Source organism: Aotus nancymaae, unplaced genomic scaffold (assembly GCF_030222135.1).
Source record: "Aotus nancymaae isolate 86718 unplaced genomic scaffold, 86718_ANA_hifiasm-v0.15.2.pri h1tg000036l, whole genome shotgun sequence".
In the NCBI taxonomy this organism is placed as follows: domain Eukaryota; kingdom Metazoa; phylum Chordata; class Mammalia; order Primates; family Aotidae; genus Aotus; species Aotus nancymaae.
In genome coordinates, this window is record NW_026988450.1 from 49,125,062 (window position 1) to 49,147,676 (window position 22,615).

The window sequence follows — 22,615 nt, forward strand, 5'->3', positions numbered from 1 at the left end:
GGGCCATTTCAGTCTTAAGGAAAGAATGCTTTGCATTCAGTTCAAATCTGGGTTATGGCTGGGCACAGTGGCTCATGCCTGCAATCCTAGCACTTTGGGAGGCCAAGGAGAGAGGATCGCTTGAGACCAGAACTTTGAGATCATCCTAGGCACCATAGCAACACTTCATTTGTACAAAAAATTTTAAAAATTAGCCAGGCATGGTGGCTCTCACCTGTAGTCCCAGTTACTCTGGAGGCTAAGGGGAGGATCACCTGCCCCAGAGGTCAAGGCTGCAGTGAGCTATGATGGCACCACTGCACCTGTCTCAAACTAAATAAATAAATAAAAATAAAAACAAATCCGAGTTATGCTGGCTTCTACTTCTGTGTACTTGAGTGGATTCCTTAGCTTCTTCCTTGTGTCTCTGTTGCCTCATTTGTAAAGTGGGAATGATAATATTTGGTATTAGGATGAATGTGACCCATATTAAGTTCTAAATGAACTGTATCTCTTTACTGATAGTATTGGTTGGGACTGCGGGATACTGTGCAAAGGGGTGGAAAGTAATACCAAGTTGACCATTGTTTCTGCTGACCCTGAATTTTGTGCTTTCACCGAGTGTCTGCTTGAGAACTTGATTAGCAGAAACCAGATGAAAACTGGAGCCTTACTCTAGGAATCCTACTGGGTTTAATCTGCGGATTTATCTCTATAGCAAAATCTTTTTATTATTTTAATAATTAAGCCCCCCTTGGCTGGTGATCCAAATTGGATGTTATTCTGCTGTACAGAAAACAGTATTTATTAATGTGTTTTTATACTCGATGCTTAAGGTGTTCATCCACTGATTTTCACTTAAATAATTGTGCTTTTCTGTTCCCTCTGTCTCTGTGCTTAAAATCTTGGCTTTACCATTCATGAAAGAGAATGGAAAATATATGCATTAAGAATCAGATAAGAATTTGTTAAAAGAGAAAGCTTGGAAATCTCTACATTTAAGTACTTTTTAACAGTGCTTTGAAATGATTAATTGCTTTGTTTTAAATATTGATAAGACACTATAAATGAAATATATATTTCTTCAGCACTGCCTGGAAAAAAGAAGAAAAAACAAACAAAAATATATATCATTTTCATATTTAAAAATAGTTTGAACAATAAATTATTAAAGCTATTAATACCTGAACTCCTAATCAAAATCAAATAAATTTTTAGTTTGAATAAGGCATTGGGATGGAAAATTTACTGTGTTTTTAAGGCTCCCTTTAAGCTTAAAAACTAAGTGCCAATTTTATGTGACTTTTTTGCTAAATTCACTTTTAAAAGACTTAAAAATCACTTACACTTTATTTTTCTTTCAAATCTTTTTTTCCTAATCTTTTAAAATAAGGAAAGGCGTCTCCGCCTTGGGTACTATAATTGTATTCAAGTTTTTGCAACTCCATTCAAAAGAGTACGTATTTTGTAAGCTCTACCTGGACAGGTGGGCTTCAAGGGGATGGCTATGAGATGCCGGTTTCACGCCACAGACCCTTCGGCGCTTAAACAGTTACAGACGGGGATGGCTTCTGTCCGGATCCCGGGAGCCGCGTCCTCAGGAAGCCGCAGAGGCCAGAGGGCGCGGACTCGCCTACGGGTCGCAGAGGTCGGGCAGCGCCGGCTCCGCCCGCAGGGGCGGCGCCCGACCCGGCTTCCCCCGAGCCCGCCCTCTGCGCCCGGTGCCCCCGCGGCCTCCGCGGCAGCTGCTCCCGGTGATGCAAACCCTCACTTCCCGCATCCGCTTCCCCACAGAGCCCGCGGAGCCGGCGGGAGCCGCGCACACAGCCCAGCCGTGCGCCATGGGCAACATCCAGAAGAAGCTGACCAGCAAAGCCGAAGGCGGCAAGCGGCCGGCCAGAGGCGCGCCGCGGCAGCGGGGCCAGACCCCTGAGGCCGGCGCAGACAAGCGGAGCCCGCAGCTTGCCTCAGCGGTGGAGGGCGGCGGCGCCAACGAGCATCCGAGCGGCGGGCGGGGCGAGGGGGACCCCGTTGAGCCCCCGCCCGCCGCCCCGGTCAGCCCCACCGGCCTGAAGAGCCAGGGCAACGAGCTGTTCCGAAGCGGGCAGTTCGCCGAGGCGGCCCACAAGTATTCGGCGGCAATCGCGCTCCTGGAGCCGGCTGGTAGGTGCGCCGCGCCCTGCCGCTTCCTGGGCCCCTCGCGCTGCGGTTCACCCGACCCCCAGGGCCCCAAGGGAGAGGCGTCGCCGTCTCCTGAATGACAGGCGCCAGCATCGCTGCATTCCTCCCAGGTGACTAAGAGCGCTGTGCCACCTGACCTCAGTGAGCAGCGCCTTGGAATGCGGGCATGTGCCTGGCCAGGCACGTTTACCTCCATTCCCACCGGGCTTTCCCTTGGTGGCTATTGTGGGTAGCAGCTCCGTGGAGCTCTGCATGATCAGTCTGCAGGACTGCAGTGCCACCGGAGACCTCGGGCGTCTTTTAATTCTGGTGAACTGTGATCTTGCTAATGGATTTTAACTGTATTTAATTAAATGTGATTTTAGGAAGTGAAAGTGCAGATGATCTAAGTATCTTATATTCAAATAGAGCAGCATGTTACCTAAAAGAAGGAAACTGCAGTGGCTGCATTCAAGATTGTAACAGGTAAACTGCACGTTTTCAGGTTTGTCAAGAGATTGTTATAATTTCATTGTGGTGAATGCAATATCCAAGATCCTACATTTTCTGCCTAAGGGTCTAGTTTCTTAAGAGTTTTATGGTATATTAATTGATTGATGCATACAAATCATAAATTATCTCATGTATATGAAGAGGGTTATAGAAGATTGTGCAAACTTTTTTCATTTCCACTGCTACCGCTCTAATTCGTGCTCTTTCTGTATCACTCCTAGACTACTGGAGAAGCCTAATAACTAGTTCCAATCCACTGTGGCATCAGAATAACTTTCCTGAAACATTATTTTGTTCAGATTGTTTCATACAGGCCTTTAATGGCTCAGTATTGGCTTTGAAATAACTGCAGACTTCTCTGTCACCACACTGCCTCCAAGCAAGTTTCTGCTTCCATCTGGTCTACTGGACCACTTGCTTACTCTCACCCACCCTGTTCTCTGAGCCCTTGCCCATGTTGCCCCCAGTGGTGGTAATACCCTTTGTACATCTTCGCTTCTGAAGTTCCTGCTCAGCTACCCCCTCTCTCTACCTCCTTGGGTGCCCCTGATTTCCTGGTCATCTGTAGGTCTGTAACACCTACACCGACACCTGGTCACACCTCTAAGTTCTGTTATCCACTGAAGGGGGTTTAAACACATTGAGGTCAGGAACCATGTCTTTTCTTTTTTTTTAATAGACAAATAATCACTGTACATATTTATGGGGTACCGAGTGATGCTTCAATATATATGACGTGGCCAGACACAGTGCCTCATGCCTGTAATCCCAGCACTTTGGGAGGCCGAGGTGGGTGGATGGCTTGAGGTCAGTTTGAGACCAGCCTGGCCAACATGGTGAAACCCCACCTCTACTAAAAATACAAAAATTAGCCGGGCATGGTGGCACACGTCTATAATCCCAGCTACTTGGGAGACCGAGGTAGGAGAATCACTTGAACCCGGGAGGCAGAGGTTGCAGTGAGCCAAGATCCCACCACTGCACTCCGGCCTGGGCAAAGGACAAGAGACTCTGTCTCAAATATATATATATATTTATATATTTATATATTTATATAAAATATATATATATTTATATATTTATATAAAATATATATATATATAAAATATATATATATTTATATATTTATATAAAATATATATATATTTATATAAAATATATATATATATATATATTTGAAACTATGTATCATTGTTAACTATAGTAATCCTCAGTTGTGCTGGCTCACCACACTCGCTAATCATTACATTTTTCAGGATTTTGTGAGCTGGTTGATGTCAAGTTATTATTTTGAAATCTGTCATGGTGGGATACCATTTAATACTATGAAAGAAACAAATGCCACAAATCTGGGCTTCCCCCCAACCCTTTTTCTTTACCCAGAGAGCCAGTTGTTAAGGACTTTTACTAGTGCTCTTAACAGACAAGACCATGTAAACTTGTTGGATACCAAGCTGGTTGTGATTTGCAGCCAACATCCTTACAACTCAAGTGTCTGTTTCTAATACATTACCCTTCAGACTTGTTTTAGGCCTTTCCACAGTGAGGGAGGTCAGGACACTTTAGTTAAAACTTGAGACCGCTAACGTTAGAGCTGCTGCGAAAGAGTGGTTTGCATTGTCTTACATGAGATCCTCTAAGGTGATGAACATTTACTGGCTAACATTTGCTGTGTTTTATTGTAGACCCAGGAGGAAGTCAAGGATGGGACTCCAGCCAGGGAGGCTAGAGTGAGGGCTTTTCCTGGAGGAGGGCAGGAGATGGCCTGACTGAGAGGGAAGTGAGTATGGGTTTAGGTAGTTGTGCTAATGTAAGAGCTGTTTTTTAGGCAAGGAATCTGGCTCTGCTGGTCGGTGCTGACTCCTTAGAGACTGACCTACTCAGATGTTTTCTTTGATAGCTGGCCTACCAGTCCCAGTGTAAGAGAAATGGAGATGAGGCCCAGCAGGGGGTGATTTTACTCTAAAGCAGTGATTCTCAATCTTGTTTTAATGCCAGAGAAGCCACACTGTGCTTCTGTGAACATCTTTTCAGCTCAAGTAACTATATTTTCACTTTACCTCAAACAGATTGCATACATATTAAAGGGAGTTAATTTTTTTAGGTTTTCAGTTAATTATCTTTGGAGAGTTCCATGAGTTCCTTTTTATTTTTTTATTATTATTTTTTATTTGAGCCTGAGTCTTGCTCTGTCCCCAGGCTGGAGTGCAGTGGCACGATCTCTGCTCACTGCAACCTCTGCCTCCTGGGTTCAAGTGATTCTCCTGCCTCAGCCTCCCCAGTAGCTGGGCTTACAGGCATGCGCCACCACACCCAGCTAATTTTTTATATTTTTTGTAGAGAAGGGTTTTCACCATGTTGCCCAGGGTGGTCTTGAACTCCTGACCTCAAGTGATCCGCCTACCTTGGCCTCCCAAAGTGCTGGGATTACAAGTGTGAGCCACTGCACCTGGCCCACAAGTTCTTTTTAACAGATAAGTAGTATCAGGAGTCAAACACTGTAAAAAAAAAAAATGCAAAATTTAAAATAAGGGGAAAACATGTTACCTATGAAAATAATTTTTAGATGTATTTTTGGAAAAACTACCATTTGATTTTAAATGTTTTACTCCTGAGGAGCCTTGGTTGTTTTCCAGGCATGCGTTTGGAGAGTGGCCATTGGGATTGTGGGGTGGGGATGGGGGAAGGTTTGAAGAGCTTGAAGATCTCTAAGCCCAGCCTCTCCCCTCACCGCAGCATCTCCATGGCTGTCTTTTAGACCTCCAGGTGAAGCATGAGAAGGGGTTATGATGCTTAAGTTTGAAAGCCATCACTTTACAACTTTTAAAATTCTCATAATTGTTTATAAACTAAAAAAACTTCACTTTTCTCATCTATCAGAACTGTTTTGGTTTATCTAAACCACACCAAAAATCTTTTGGTGACTTTCCATTGAGGACGTTTCAACAGACTAAATACAACAAATGAATGTTGCCTAGTAATTCTCTGCTTTTTTTTTTTTTTTTTTACTTTGAGACAGAGTCTTGCTTTATCACCTAGGTTGGAGTGCAATGGCATGATCTCAGCTCACTGCAGCCTCTGCCTCCTGGGTTCAAGTGATTCTTGTACCTCAGCCTCCCAAGTAGCTGGGATTACAGGTGTGCATCACCTCACCCAGCTAACATTTTGCATTTTTTAAGTAGAAACAGGGTTTTGCCATGTTGGCCAGGCTGGTCTTAAACTCCTGGCCTCAAGTGGTCTGCCAGCCTCCCAAAGTGCTGGGATTACAGGCTTGAGCCTGGGTGCCACACCAGTTCTCTGCTTTTCCTTATCTTTGCTACTCTCTCACAGACTTGAAATAGGAAGATTCTTTAGGGTCTTAACTGTGTTAATTTGAATAGACAGCCGCTTTTGTAAGCTCTGCTTCAAAAGTTCTCTGTGCTTATTTTTATGCATAGGTAGTTTTTTCCTTAATGGAATTTCCATTCATAAATTCATATTCATTTTCAGGATTGTGGTTAAAGAAAAAAAAAATCTTGCATTCACTGGGCTAGAAAGTGCTAAAAATTAAATACATCATCTCATCAAGTTTAGATCCCAAGCTTGGCTTAAGGCCATCTTGAATAGATAAATGGCACCTTGGTCATTGGAAGTCTTCTGTGAAGTGAAGGTTGTCACATGGTTGTGACTCTCTCTGCTTATAGAGTTAATATTACCTAAACAATAAACTAAGCTAAATTTAAGGCAGTGGTACAGGTGACAGATCCTGATGCCCACGGATCTACTGTCTAGTGTTTAAATATTTTTACTTGATTTTAATTTTATGTTTTAAATAACATTTACTGTTAACAAAAAAACCTATTACAGAAAACTTAAGAAAAAACTGGGACAGCACAAAGATGATCATTAAAATCATTCACAATCCTAACACCTAGGCATAGTGAAATTGGTTATTTTTTCAGAGAAGTGAAGTGGATTAGGTTTAACAGCTTTTCTAGAATAACTTCTTCTTCTTTTTTTTTTTTTTGAGACGGAGTTTCGCTCTTGTTACCCAGGCTGGAGTGCAATGGCGCGATCTCGGCTCACTGCAACCTCCGCCTCCTGGGTTCAGGCAATTCTCCTGCCTCAGCCTCCCGAGTAGCTGAGATTACAGGCACGCGCCACCATGCCCAGCTAATTTTTTGTATTTTTAGTAGAGACGGGGTTTCACCATGTTGACCAGGATGGTCTCGATCTCTTGACCTCGTGATCCACCCGCCTCGGCCTCCCAAAGTGCTGGGATTATAGGCGTGAGCCACCGCGCCCGGCCCTAGAATAACTTCTATGATATGCCAGAAGGGCTCCCACAAGTGCAGCTGAGTATCTGTATGATGTGGCTGTGGTCTCAGTGGCAGATGACTCAGAGTTCCTTCGTTTGCACTGTTTCTGTGTGTGTTGCGGTAGGCAGAGTGTAGGCTCTGAGGGCTCGCAGAGAAGTTTGCCAAGTGCCTCTCATGACCCAGGCGTTGATCTAGGACTGGGAATATAGTGGTGCTCAGGACAGGCAATGCCCTTGGCCTTCACGAAGCTCACATTTGAAAGAACTGACCTGTGGGCCCATTACTCCTCATGTCTCAGTTTCTTCACCCATATAATGAACATACTAATATTTACCTTACAGATTTGTTGTGAGATTAGATGGGGAAGTCTGCAGTGACTAGCACATAGCAGATACTCTGTCAATGTTTCCTCATTGCCAAATCATTGTCGACAGGAATAGATAGCAGATTTCTAAGACTATTGGAAAAAAAAAAAAAACAAGTTAAAGAAAGCAGCCCTTGCTTATGCTCTCCCAGAAAGTTAAATATTTGATATATTAACTGCTTATAGCATGAGTTGAAAGAATAAATCCACAATCTTCAATGTGGACAGTCTGGTGCAGATGCTGGTTAGTAGGTTATATAGAAAGGAGGGTCTTCACAGGATCTCTGCATGAAGGACTTCTTTGCAGCTTCTGTTGATTTTGTTAAAACCAAGAGTACTATAGTGTTCATTCATAAATACAGATGGCCCTTAACTACAGTGGTTAACTTCTGTTTTTTTTTGACTTTACCATGGTTTGAAAGGCATACACAACCACAAGACTTCAGTCTTTAAGCATTGGTGAGTCTTTAACCAAAGATTCTGGGCTGACTTTGGACTTAACATATTTTCAGTGTACACTGGGATTATTGGGATATAACCGTATTGTAAATGGAGGATTATATGTACAGTAATTTTTTTTTTTTTTTTTTTGAGACGGAGTTTCGCTCTTGTTACCCAGGCTGGAGTGCAATGGCGCAATCTGGGCTCACCGCAACCTCCGCCTCCTGGGTTCAGGCAATTCTCCTACCTCAGCCTTCTGAGTAGCTGGGACTACAGGCGCGCGCCACCATGCCCGGCTAATTTTTTGTATTTTTAGTAGAGACGGGGTTTCACCACGTTGACCAGGATGGTCTCGATCTCTTGACCTTGTGATCCACCCGCCTCGGCCTCCCAAAGTGCTAGGATTACAGGCGTGAGCCACCGCGCCCGGCCGTACAGTATTTTTTATTGTTTTACTTGAGAATGTAATGAAGTACGTTAAATGCTGAAGTAGCTTTAAACACTTACCTCAAACAAAACCAAAAAACACAACCATGAAATACAACTTTAATGATATTGGAAACACTTCATAGACTAAAACGTGCAAGATGAAAATTAATGACGTAGAAGAAATCATTGTATGTTTAGTTCCTTGATCCTCTTTTGGTCTATTTTTGAAGCCCTTTTGCAACAAGTGAATCATAAACTGTAGTAAGTTTTAGAGTGCCAATTTTCAAAATGTGATGCAACTTTTATGGTTCTATACTTTATTATTAAATACATAGTTGCAAATAAGAATTTTCTTTTTAATCTGTCAACAACAAGAATCTGTTGAAACCCTGCTCTGTGCCTCCGGCCATGCTGCTCTGTTAGGGCACTGGGGAGGCCGGGGAATGCTGCCAGGGAGCTCACGGTCAGTGAGAAAGAGTCAGTGCGAGTGCTTTGATACTGGCTTAAAAGAAAGGGACACAAATTTGATTGCTCTGTTACTCTGCGTTTGCCTTTCTGGCATGTTGCCTAGTTCCCAAGTCGTGAGTTCAGTACTGCAGTATCTATTCAGTGAAGTATAAACTAAAGAGCATTTTTCAAAACAAATGGTATGTAATATTTTTGTCTTCTTTAGGGCTCTGGAACTTCATCCATTCTCAATGAAACCTCTTCTGCGGCGGGCAATGGCCTATGAAACTCTAGAGCAGTATGGGAAAGCTTATGTGGATTATAAAACAGTGTTGCAACTAGACTGTGGACTCCAGCTAGCAAATGACAGTGTTAACAGGTAATTAATCTGAGGCAGCTACCTAAAATCTAGTTGTTTTATTCATTTTTCCCTCCCCCTCCTTCAAGAACATGTAGAAGTATAGATGTGTTCTCAGTTACTCCCATCACCTGAATGATTGCCTTCTTTTACTCCATTATATCAAATGGTTCTCTTCCTTAACACCTTTGTATTTGTTTTCTGATCCATTTATGACTGTTCAATGAATATTCTTTTTGTCTTGGTAACACAGGACATAACTCATGTGCTGCTTAAGAATATGAGGTGATAAGAAGGTGTTTGCATTGATGTCATAAATCAGTACTGGTAGCTGGTGTGCTGGCTGATGCCTGTAATCCTAGCACTTTGGGAGGCTGAGGAGGGCGGATCACTTGAGGTCAGGAGTTCAAGACCAGCCTGGCCAACATGGCAAAACCCCATCTCAACTAAAAATATACAAAAATTAGCTGTGTGTGGTGATAGGCACCTGTAATCACAGCTACTCAGGAGGCTGAGTCAGGAGAATTGCTTGAACCAGGCCTGCGGAGATTGCAGTGAGCCAAGATCACACCACCACACTCCAGCCTGGGTGACAGAGCAAGATTCCATCTCAAAAAATAATAAAAATAAAAAAATAAATTAAATAAATAAATCAGTACTAGCTACAGAACAAGATCCCAAAAATGTAGTGAAAACTGCTGTGTTGAATCATCTCCTCCCACAGGATTTGCAGGTGTTCATTGGCACCATATCTGTCAGTGGAAACATTATCTGTTGCTTCTCCTCAGGAGAACGATGTCTTCATGACCCTACTAGATATTTCTGTTATATGCCCTTGTAAATAGACACTCACCTAGGATGAGTAGTAATTTATAATGGTGAAATAGCAAAGACTTTGGATCTAATTTATATTATGACCTATTTACCCCCAGCATGAGAATGGGAAGGTTCCAGACTTCATCAATTGCTTTCTGGTGAAATGTGAAAATTGCTAGTTGGATAACATTTCTCTTTATATATAATAGTTCCTGATCCCATTTGCTTAAAGTGTAACTTCCGAAATACTTATATGTTACACTGTACCCTGTACTGGTCTAGTGGACCAGGCCCTGCTCCCTTCAAAAAAGAGAAAAAAGAGGGGGAAATGACATGGTCTCTGTATTTAAGCAAACTAGAATATAGCTGGGGAGAAACTGTACAGCAGTTTATCCCCAGGCTGGGGGAAGGAGATCACAGAGAGGCCAGGCCAGCTTTGTCTGTATGGGCTGCACTTGTTCCAGAGAGAGCACTTGAGGGGGGCTTTGAAGGATCCTGATAGAACATGAGGAGACCTTAAATAAAATTGTTGAAATGAGAATGGTAATTCAAGGTAAGTTTTAAAATCAGACCTTACCTTCCCATACGGTTCCAGCCCTGCTGGAAAGATATATAGGCAGAGCTGACAACTGTTCTCTTGGTGGTCACAGGGAACCTGTCTGATCCCAGCCTGCCTAGAAGAAAAGGACATACATCCATTATCTGTGATGGGGTGAGATGAGACTGAACCTCAGACACTCACAGCCTCCTTGACCTTGAGCCTCCTTGGCCTTGACCAGGCAGCCTCACCTGGCACTGCACAGCCACCACCCGTGGCATGCCATCTGCTGCCTCCTTTTATGTGCCCACAAGCCCTTTCCTCTTTTTGTCTGTGAATTCCTTCTCAACCATCAGGAAAGGACTTGCCTCCTCTAAGAAACTACCTTCCCTGATCCACAGTCTCCCTACCCCACAGGTGCACCTTAAGTTCCCTTTCTTGGTACCCCCATAACACTGGGCCCTTGTTTATTACCCAACTTCCATAATGTTTTTTACATTCACTGTCTTTCTGTGTAAAATTATTTTCTTGTGGCTCTAGTGGGTGTTCCCTGAGGTCAGAAATTGTATTTTTTCACCTTTGTCACTGCAGTGCCTCCGACGGTAGACATCCTCAATAAAACTGAGTGCATTCTCAAGCAGAGAACTCAGGGTTTACTCCTGTGCTTGTTGCTTTTAATTCACCCCATCCTCAGCTTGGTAGTTTTCAAGGTAGAGTTGGAGGAACTAAGATCTCACAGTGTTAGAGGTTCTCATGAAACAGGAAGTGGGGAGACATTGGAAGTGTATGGCAGAGAGGAGGGCCTGATGAAAAGGCATTTTAGGAAATGTAGTTAATAGTAGGCTGAATGGTTGAAGGGAGAAATGGGTCTGAGAGACCATGATTACTCATATTTCTCACCTTTCTGCTTTACAATTTTTCTAAAAAATTGAGGTAGAATTCATGTACATAAAATTAAGGCATACAATGCAGTGGCAGTTTATACACGTGCCATCTTGGGCAGTCATCACTTTCTAGTTCCAAAACATTTCTGTCACCCCAAAAGGAAGCCCTGGACCCAGTAAACAGCCACTCCCCATACTCCTTTCCCCTAGCCCTGGCAACCACCAATCTGTGTTGCGTCTCTATGAGTTCATCTTTTCTGGATGTTTCATCTAAATGGAATCATACATGACCTTTTGTGGCGGGCTTCTTTCACTTAGTACTCTATGTTTTCAGGGTTCATCCATGGCACAGCAGGGATCAATAACTTCATTTCTTTTTATGGCTAACATTCCATTATATGCATATATATATCACATCTTGTTTATCCATTCACCAGTTGATGGACATTGGGTCATTTCCACCTTTTGGCTATTGTGAACAGTGCCGCTGTGAACATTCATGGACAAGTTTCTGTTTGCATACTTGCTCTCAGTTCCTTTTGGTATATGCCTAGGAGTCGAATTGTTGGGTAATTCTATGTTTAACTTTTTGAAGATTGTATTATATTTGTTATGTGTACTCAAGAAGGTTCATTGACATGTACTCAAGAAGGTTCATTGACTTTTAAGTAATTGACTTTTAAGACTCAGTCATTTTTTTTTAAATGGAATGGTTCTTGTTGATATTTTGTTGAAGAGGCTTTGGTTTTGCCATGTATATTTTTATATACAATATCTGTTTAAAATTTTTCACTATTCCTTATTTGTGAATCCCATATTTATGCTTGCTTTTCCATCTATTCCAATTCATTATGGAAAATTAAGCAGCAGCCACTTTTTTTTTAATTTAAACATCTGTGTTTATTTTGTTTCTGTCTTCCATTAACCATATTCCTCTCTTCCTCTCTAGGAATCTTATATGTTAAATTTCCCTGCATATACTTATTTATTCCCTGGCAACACATCATCTCTTTTCAGCTGCTTCTTCCTTCCTCTCTACTGGTAATAAAAGTTTTGCTTGAAAATTCTTTTTTTCTGAAACTTCTTTTTCTTCTGCAATTCTGGGTGGTTATACATTAACTTTCTAATTTATTTTTTAACATTAAAACATAAGATTCAATTATTATAACCAAAGATCACTATTGAAATTTAAGTTTAAGAAACTATAAGGAAAGTATATGTATTACATTTGTCTATTTATAAATACAAAAGTTCTTCACACAAAAAGTATGTGAGACTAGAGTTAACTAACTTGAATTTATTCTACTAATTGCCAGTAACTCATTTCAGTCTTAGAAAGCAGTTCTTTTTACCCAGATTTGTTCAAAAGACATAATTTTTAATTTTATTTTTAAATCTATGACATTTTGTATGTTTAAAATAATGAAAAAGTGATCACCGAAGCTATCAATCTAAATTTTATATGGCCATAAGTAAATGTGATTAATAAAAAAGTCCTTGTAGTAGAACCTAGTGTCTTATTTTTTCATCTTTATTCGTATGAAAAGAGAATAAATAAATGGGGCCAGGTGCGGTGGCTCATGCCTGTAATCTCAGCACTTCGGGAGGCTGAGATCACCTGAGGTTAGAAGTTCGAGACCAGCCTGGCCAACATGGTGAAACCTTGTCTCTACTAAAAATATGAAAATTAGCCAGGCGTGGTGGTGCATGCCTGTAATCCCAGCTACTTGGGGAGGCTGAGGCAGGAGAATCACTTGAACCCAGGAGGCAGAGGTTGCAGTGAGCCAAGACAGCCTCACTGCACTCCAGCCTGGGTGACAGAGTGAGACTCCATCTCAAAAACAACACAAACAAATGAACAAAAGAATAAGCTGATAATTATAGAGATGAAAAAAATACAGAGCAAGAAAGAGTATCTTAACTACATGTAAATATTTTGAGAAAAAGCATTCTTCACATGACCGCGAGCCCTCAGCAGTGTTGGCAGTCAGTCTTGTACATCTGTTGCCAACCACAGTGGTCGGTAATGTGGTTATAATGTACAGTTTGGGCATAGAAATTCTAAAATACTTCTGATCATTCTCAAGAGTAATACATTATCAATTTAGTAATGATATTAAATGTTACAGGAGACATATCTTTTAGGCCTCCTAAATTTTAGTTTTATTAATATATTTAAATTTCTCAAAAATAAAATTTTATGTATACATTAAATTTTTTTAACAAATTAAAAATGTCAATTTTTTTGTTTTGATTAAAAATAGTCTAAGTTGCATCATTTATGGCAACTTGTAAAACTCTTTTTGAAAACAGTTTACGTGAACAGAAAATAGCTCAGGATTGCATGTTTTCTACAAGGAAGTACACATTTCCATAGCATTTGTAAATTTTACTCTTAATCTGACCTTCAGTAATATAAAAAGTAAACTAAATGATAAACAGAAAATTCATTTTCTCTTTAGACTATCAAGAATTTTAATGGAGCTAGATGGACCAAATTGGCGAGAGAAGTTGTCACCCATTCCTGCTGTGCCTGCTTCTGTGCCACTGCAAGCTTGGCATCCGGCAACAGAGATGATCTCGAACCAAGCAGGAAATTCCAGCAGTCATCACCAGCAGGCCATCACAGGTGGGGGACACCTACACTCATTTCTTCTGAAGGTTACCTTGAGCTGTATGTGTACTTTCACAGTAAAGCAGAGATAAGAGCATGAATTCTAAAATCAGTCCTAGGTTTAAATGAAGTCCCTGTTCTCCATCTTTTATTTTTTTATTTTTATTATTATTATTTTGAGACAAGGTCTTGCTCTGTTGCCCAGGCTGGAGTGCAGTGGTGCGATCTTGGCTCACTGCAGGCAGCCTCTGCTTCCTGGGTTCAAGCAATTCTTCTGCCTCAGCCTCCTGAGTCACTGGGATTACAGGCACATACCACCACACCTGGCTAATTTTCATGGGTTATTTTTTGTTTGTTTGTTTTTAAGTAGAGACGGGGTTTCACCATGTTGGCCAGGCTGGTCTCAAACTCCTGACCTCAAATGATCTGCCTGCCTTGGCCTCCCAAAGTGCTGGAATTATGTTCTCCCTCTTTAATACTATATGGCCTTAAGAAATTGGTACATACCTCCTGTGTCCTACGAGTATATATGTAAAAGGGTTTTGTTTTTTGTTTTTTGGTTTTTTTTTGAGATAGGATCTTGTTTTGTTGCCCAGACTGGGGTGCAGTGATGCAACCTTGGCTCACTGCAGCCTCGACCTCTTGGGCTCAGGCAATCCTCCCTCCTGAGTAGCTGGGACTACAAGTGTGCGCCACCATGCCTGGCTAGTTTTGTTTTTTTTAATAGACATGGGATCTCATTATGTTGCCCAGGCTAGTCTCGAATTTCTGGGCTTAAGTAATCCTTCTGCCTCGACCTCTGAAAGTGCTGGGGTTAATAGGTGTGAGTAGCCTAGCCTGTGTGAGATCTTTTGAAACATGAAATATTCTGTGATTTGAAATAAAAGATGAAAAGTAAACTAATGTTTTATACAATTTGTGCAGAGGGACAAATAAGATTATTGTTTACATTCTGAGTTTATATTATAAATTTAGGGGGTGCCTAGAGGCATGGTGCCTCTTGGAAGTAATCCCAGTAGCTTGGGAGGCCATGGCAAGAGGATCACTTAAGGCCAACAGTTCAAGAGCAGCCTGTGCAATAAAGTGAGACCCCATCTCTACCAAAAAAAAAAAAAAAAAAAAAAAATTGGCTGGGTGCAGTGGCTCACGCCTGTAATCCCAGCACTTTGGGAGGCTGAGGCAGGCAGATCACCTGAGCTCAGGAGTTTGAGACCAGCCTGGGAAACATGGCAAAACCCATCTCTACTAAAAATACAAAAATTAGCTGGGCATGGTCCCAGCTACTTGGGAGGCTGAGGTGAGAGGATGGCTTAAGCTCAGGAGGCGGAGGCTGCAGTGAGCCAAGACCATGCCACTGCACTCTAGCCTGGGCAACAGAGCCAGATCCTGTCTCAAAAAAACAAAATAATAATAAATTTATCAGAAGATTTTAAGATTGCAAAATTTAAAGGTATATTTTAAATTTTAATTTATGGATTTTTATTACATATCAAATTATTCCATAGGATAAGCTTATTACCTAGGTTTCAAACTTTAAATTTTAATATTTTGTGTATGTTTGAAAACTTTGATTGTAAGTAACAGAAAATCTGTTGATGTAAAGTATAAGGGACAGTCTTGGCTCATGTCACTGAAAGGGCCCAGACGGGCTGTAAATCAGGCACAGCTCATCAAGGCCTAGGCTGTAGCAGGAAACAATAGAACTGTAGCAGTTTTAGGCTTTACATCTGCATCAGTGTTCAGAGAGAGAGAAAAACCATTGCTTTTGGTGGCATTAATTTAAGAATGAGGAAGTACATTGCCCCAAAGCCCAGATTTTTAATTCTGTTATTCTATTCAACTGAATTGGGCCATGTGCCCATCCCTGAGTCAGTCTCTTTGATGAGGAAATGCCCCATGCACTGATTGGCTTAGACCTGGGGTTCTGATCAGTGAGGTCAGCCTCCCCTGAACACATGGTCTGAATAGGAGAGGGGTGATAGCTGAATGAATATTGAGGTCCCGGAAATAGATTCTGAGCAGGGTGTCAGCCATGTTCACTGCAAAATAATAGGGATAGTCTGTAATTCTGGTAATGAACAGTTCAGACTCTGATTGCAGATGACAGAAAGCCCAACTTGAAATGTCTCAAGTAAGCAAAAAGCTGTTTATGGCCACTTATTATGGACAAGTCCACAGGTGGAGTAGCTGCAGGGATGGCTGGATTCAGGACTCAGAGACTCCAGCTCTCCATCTTGGCCTCTTCCTTTCTCTGTTGGTCCATTCTCACACCATCCTGTTTTATCACAGGATGGCAAAATTGCTCCTCCTTTGAGCCTTAAATCCCACAGGAAAGAGCAAGAATTACTTTATAAGAATCTTTCAAGAACATTTGATCAGCTCTCATAGACCCATCCTTGACCAATTGGATTATTGTGGCCATAGGACCATGATGTGCTAATTAATCAAATAATTATCTCAAAGGTTAGGGCTGGAGTAAGGTTTGCTTCACTTAAACCAAAGGAGCAGAGATGGAAGAGATGTGATTTCTCAAGGAAATTTGGGGTGCTGGATAGATGTCCACTTCAGGCTTTAAGAGGCATGTTCACTATTCACAAAATAGTTGCCGAGAAGAACACTGTGGATATTTGTATCCCATTTCATTGACTGATTCTGTTGCATCCAAGCTTAAGCAAAAGTCTGAAGTGCTCCTGTATCATTGTAAAAGTGCTGTGTGAGGCAGCATAGATCGAGATGACAGAAAACACTGTGAGGTTTGCAAATTCACATGTGCAGCCTTATTGGAGACTCTGCCTCTTGTCATATAGTCAGCTGAGCGCTGGTAGCATTGTTTGCTTGATTCTACCATCTCTAAGGCAGTTCTGGCCTCTGTTACTGTCTCTAGAATCCCAGTAGAGAAAAGGTATGCCAATATGGATCAAATGACAGAATTATTACTTGTATCATATTTTCTAGTAAGAAAATAATAGTATCATAATTATAATTATTTTTACCTATAGCCTATTTGTCATTTTAATTGTCTAAAAAATTTTGTTCCATTTAGATTTTAGCTCTGCATGCTATGTGATCAAATTAATTTGCAATAGAAGATTTACTTATAACTGCACTTAAGATTTTATAGAGGTGCTTGTACAAATACTTCCTCTTTTTTTTTTTTTTTTGTCCTATAGATGAAAAAACATTTAAAGCCCTTAAGGAAGAAGGAAATCAATGTGTAAATGACAAAAACTATGAAGACGCCCTCAGTAAATACAGTGAATGCTTAAAAATTAACAATAAGGAATGTGCCATATATACAAACAGGCAAGTTCTTTGTAACTTTATATGTTTCTTATGTTAATAGTTTTGATTATTAAAAATATTTTAAAGAATATTAAGTAATTGCCAAAGTTTTTTGTGATGGTTCTAGGAATTTCTATAGCAAGCTGTCCTAACCAAGTGTTTCTGAAAGAGGTGAGGCCATGGGAGTTCTAGAGAGACTTGAAGCCTGAGGTGTGGGTGGGATGAGAGGTCTGGCAGTCTGTGCTACCAGGTTCCCAAAGGCGACTGTGGCTGCTTTGGCTTGTGCAGCTCTGATTCGGCATTTCCTGGCTGGCCGGCCTCACTGCAGTTAGCTGGGTTTGGGCATTGTCCAGCGTGGGAAGAGCAGGAATCAATGGCCTTTCAAAATAGTGTCTTATGGAGACTGCCCTTTTCCTTCTGAAGTGCTGCAGGAAGGCTCCAGCATCTTTTATAGTGTGCAGCAGGAATGGGCAGATTGTTGCTCAGATACCATCTTTACCATGTGGTAAAACATACCTATATAGGCTGGGCATGATGGCCCATGCCTATAATTCCAGTACTTTGGGAGGCTGAGGCGGGCAGATCACCTGAGGTCGGGAGTTCGAGACCAGCCTGACCAACATGGAGAAATCCCTCCTTTACTAAAAATACAAAATTAGCTGGGCAGGGAGGTGTATGCTTGTAATCCCAGCTACTCAGGAGGCTGAGGCAGGAGAATCACTTGAACCTGGGAGGCAGAGGTTGTGGTGAGCTGAGATTGTGCCATTGCACTCTAGCCTGGGTAACAAGAGTGAAACTCCATCTCAAAAAACAAAAAAGAATATAATTCTATATAGAATATGGTGATAGAATATTAGACAAAAGATGTCACTAAATCCAACAGATGTTTTCTTGCCCTTCTCCTGTTCAGCCTCTGCAGGATCAGGCACTATTGGCCATTCAGTTTTCTGTAAAGCCTCCTCCTCTTGGCTGCAGAGGAGGCGGCGGCAGGCAATTCATTGCCTGGTTCTCATCCTCTCCCTTTCCTTCTGTAGGCTTTTCTTTCCCTAGAATTCTCTTAGTTCTGAGGGTCTAGGTCCCTTTTCCTTCCTCCCTACTCTACAGGCCATTTCATCCTCTCCCCAGCTTTACGTACCACCTTACAATGATGTCTCCCAAATCTCTTGTCTTCTGAGCTCCAGACTGAAGTGCTCTCTGTCTCTTCTGCACTCAGGGCTGGACATCATCCCCGACCTCTCTCTTCTAGTCAGCAAGCTTGGATGTTCCTACCTTCCAAATCCCAAATCCATCTTCAGCATGACCCTTTCTGTCTCCCTGCCACCACCCCCCCACATCATTCCCTTGCTCTGGGCCACTGTCGTCTCCTCCTAAATGTCCGCAGCACCCTCATGGGGTCCTTGCACAGCTTTGTTCCCTCTTGTCTCATTGTCCAAGCTGTAGCCAGAGGGACTGTCGAAAACATGGCAAACATGTCAGCCCCTATTAAAAAGCCTTCATCGGACTTGCATTAAGCTCAGTTTTTAAAGCTCAGCCTCCTTGCCATGACTTACACCGGCCCTTCATGATCTGGCCTGCCTGCTCTTCCAGCCTCATTCCTGCATTCCAGCCATATGGAACTCTTCTTAGTTCTTCAAGAACACCATATTCTCTTGTACTGTAGGTCTGTGCACTCGCTGTGTCCTTGGCCTCCACTCTCCCCTACCTCTGCTGAACTCTCTCAACCCACTGTGTTTGCATCAGATAATTCTTAACTTCATACTCTGTATTTCAACTTAAATGTCACTTCTTCTAGGAAGTCTTCCCTACCTGCTCTGCCCCTTGTCTCAGCCCCACTGAATCTGATCTAGTTATCAGCATGTGCTCCCAGAGTACTTTGCACAGATTTGATTGTGTTCGCTTGTTTTCATAGTCTGCCTCTTCCACTTGACTGCATCCTCCTTTTGAGGGCTGTGACTGTATTTTGTTTGCAGTTGTATCCCCAGTGCCATAATTGAATCAAATGTTATAATGGAAACCACTGTGGTATAGAAACAGACTTACTGAGCTATTTTCTGATTTTTCTTAGCTGTCTAAACTTAATAGATATCCTATCTTTACCTTTCATAATACTGAGTTCTGTTGCATTATGCCAGAGCTCTCTGTTACTTGAAGCTGTGCCAGTTTGAAGCGGCAAAGCAGGACTGTGATCAGGCACTTCAGCTAGATGATGGGAACGTGAAAGCGTGCTATAGACGAGCTCTGGCTCATAAAGGACTCAAGGTGAGGAAATCTTCATTTTAATGCATAAACTTCAGTTCTGAACAAATCAGGTATTTTTCACATGCATAAATCTCCAGATCTTGGGATGGGATTGGGGTTATCCTGGGATTTAATCCTAGTATTGTACTAACCAGTTCTAAAACCTTGATATAGGCCTCAGATTTCACCCCTAATTATAATGTGAAACTAGATCACTTCCAAGATTCTTTCCGGCTCAAAAATGATGATTTGTTCTCTAGTTTTCTGAGGAATATTATTAGTTACAGTAGGTTCATTTTAAGGTACAGGAAGACTTGGTACTGAATTACCGAAAGCTAGCAGTAATGCCACTGGTTCCTTCAGCAAGGATTGGAGTTGGAGGTTGGGTGGGGGAAGACATCAGAATGGAGGATGGTTCACCCAGCAGAAGTTCAGAGAGATACATCGGAGACTTGAAAGCTTATAGCGATCGGAGACTTGAAAGCTTATAGCTATCTGAGCCTTTAGCCGGCTGATGGTCAGTGTAAGTCTGTAGAATGACATTCTTCTCTAAGAAAACCACACCATTAGTTTAAAAGAAAGTGGATATTGTGTAATTACACTTTTCTTCATGCAGATTCTTCTGCGTGGAAATCCTGAGGAATGAATGTTCATATTTATAGAAAATAACATCACAAGGAAAAACCAGAACATACTGGAAAATGGTATTTCCTGAAATAATTTTTAAAATTCAGTTTTATTAAGGTATAATACAATGACGTTTATACATTATAAATGTGCAGGTCATTACCTTTTGATACGTCCATATCCTCTTGTAGCCACTATCCCAATCAAGATAAAGAACATTTTCTTCCAAAGGTGGTGTGTGCTAAAAGTAAAAAAAGTTTTCATCTTTCTAGAAAGTTCTCTGCACCCCTGTACAAAAAAATCTCCCTTTCTCCACTCCTACCCTCAGGCAGCCATTCATCTGATTTCTATCACTATAGATTAGTTTTGATTTTTTTTGGACATTACCATAAATTATATAGAATGGACTCTACTGTTTGGCTTCTTTCAGCATAACCTGAGATTTGTTTATACTGTGTGGTTATCAGGAGCTGTTCCTTTGTATCACCACGTTGTATGAATATATCACAATTTGTGTATATATTCACCAGCTGATGACACTTAGGTTGTTTCCAGTTTGGGGCTGTTAGGAATAAAGCTGCTGTGACATTCTTGTGCACATTTTTTATAGATAGACTTATTTACAAACTGTACAGCTGGAGGCCACATGCGACTAGGAGTGGGGACAGAGGGAGATGATCAGATCCTGAGGGGCTTGGTAGGCTATGCTGAGGAGGCTGGACTTGATTCTGAAGGTGATGGAGCCTCCAGAGCGGGGTGAATGGTGGCATAATGGATTGAATTTGGGGACCTCACGGAAGGTTGATCAGAGGGGCCCAGCATGAAGAGAAAGGTAAGTGAGAGATCACCAAGGTGAGAAGCAGGTACCTGAAGGAAAATAGTGTCCAAGGAAAGAGAGAAGTATGTTAACTGCTGTGGCTGCTGTAACAAAGCACCACAGACTGGGTGGCCTGAACAACAGCAATCTATTCTGGAGGCTGGAAGTCTCAGCTCACGGTTTAACAGGGGTGGTTTCTTCAGAGCCCTCTCTCTCTGACTTACAGATTCTGTCCTCTCCCTATGTCTCCATATGGCCTTCCCTCTGTGTGTGTGTGTGCGCGTGTGTGCGCACACACTCAAATTTTATCTTTTTATAAAGACACAGGAAGGGCGTCTTTCTTGGACTAGGAAGGGCCTACTGATTTTAACTTGATTACCTCTTTAAAGGACCTGTCTCCAAATACGGTTACATTTTGAGGTACTGGAGGTTAGAACTTCAACACAGGAATTTCTGGGGGGACACAGTGATGGAGGGGATGTCTCCCAGGTTCTGGCTGGGTGGCTGAGAGGAGCAGTGTGATAATGGGAAGCTTCAGGATAGGGGAAGCTTGGGGGTGGAGAGAGGATTGTTTGGACTGACTGAGTCTGAGATAGTTGTTTTAATTCCATGCCCGTCACTGAAAGGGAACTATCTGGGTTCTGCAAGGAGAAGACTAGTCATGTTGTTGCATAGTTTAGCAAATGAGAACCACCCGGGTGCATTGAAATAGCCAGCTTTTCCAGATCCTAGATCCACTCCGGCTGCAGTGCCGTCATGCCTGCATGTCCTGCCAGAACCCCCATGCTGCCCTGTGACCTCCCCGCTCCATGCTGATGAAGCCACACAGTGTCCATGTAACCCAAACACATGCCTCCCCCCAACCCCCTTTTTTTGGTTAGCAACACACTCACTTGTAAACCTCATGTAAAAATTTCCTAGATGGTATGTGGCACCAGATATTAAGAGACTCCTTCAAAATGTACTCACCTCTTTGAGCTTAGTAGATTTGGTAAATGAGGATCTGCGTGACTCATGAGTTTACAAATGGTTAAACTCTTGGAGCACGGTTACATCTTAGTGGCTGCCTGACTCTCTGAACCTGGTGAGCTGACAAAAGGTCAGAATCTGCACCTAATGAAAGACTGGACTTTAATACTTCATTGGACTTTTCTATTTCCTTGGAATGAATTCCAGAAATTGTATTATGATGCACAAAGATAATCCAATCCAAAATTTGAGTAATCCTATCCTAGTAGATTATGAGGCTGGTAGCTTATAGCTTGATTTGTTGTCTAGTAATCTGAGGTTATGTGCCGAGTGAATTTAATTTCAGAATTTTAAAAACTTTGAGAGAGACAGGGTCTCACTATGTTGGCCAGGGTTGGTGTTAAACTCCTGGCCTCAAGCGATCCTCCTACTTTAGCCTCTCAAAATGCTAGGATTACAGATGTGAGCCACCACACTTGGCCTAATTTCAGGATCTTCAAAGGCTACAACTGTTTATAGAATGTGTCAGAACTCACGCCCAGGCCTGTTTGCCCAGCGTGACTGCAATGAGGAAGTGGCACAGGGGCTCACAGTAGCAGATGCCCTGGCTTTAGTTCCCAGCTCAACATTATGCTTTCCTCATATCTTTTGTTTTCTGACTTTAATAGTGATTTTTAATGGTGCCAGCTTTGAAAAACATGAGCTTTCTTTAATGTACAGCTGTTCTTTGTAAGAAAAGATCACTGAATGTTTTGCTTTTATTTACAATTTATTTCTCTTATTGATTGCCAGTTATGTGCTAGGTGTTAGTAGACAGAGGTGAATAAAGACATGGTGCCTA

At 41.9% G+C, this 22,615-nt stretch overlaps 1 protein-coding gene across 1 annotated transcript in view; it reads left to right on the forward strand.

The window, feature by feature from the left end:
- Nucleotides 1–22,615, forward strand: part of SPAG1 (sperm associated antigen 1) — a 77,720-nt gene that overhangs the window by 49,477 nt on the left and 5,628 nt on the right. The window contains exons 10-15 of the mRNA XM_064384453.1: nucleotides 1,774–2,142; nucleotides 2,526–2,625; nucleotides 8,858–9,010; nucleotides 13,690–13,856; nucleotides 17,012–17,144; nucleotides 19,256–19,382. Coding sequence (XP_064240523.1) covers nucleotides 1,774–2,142; nucleotides 2,526–2,625; nucleotides 8,858–9,010; nucleotides 13,690–13,856; nucleotides 17,012–17,144; nucleotides 19,256–19,382 — 1,049 coding nt within the window. The remainder of the gene's footprint in view (nucleotides 1–1,773; nucleotides 2,143–2,525; nucleotides 2,626–8,857; nucleotides 9,011–13,689; nucleotides 13,857–17,011; nucleotides 17,145–19,255; nucleotides 19,383–22,615) is intronic.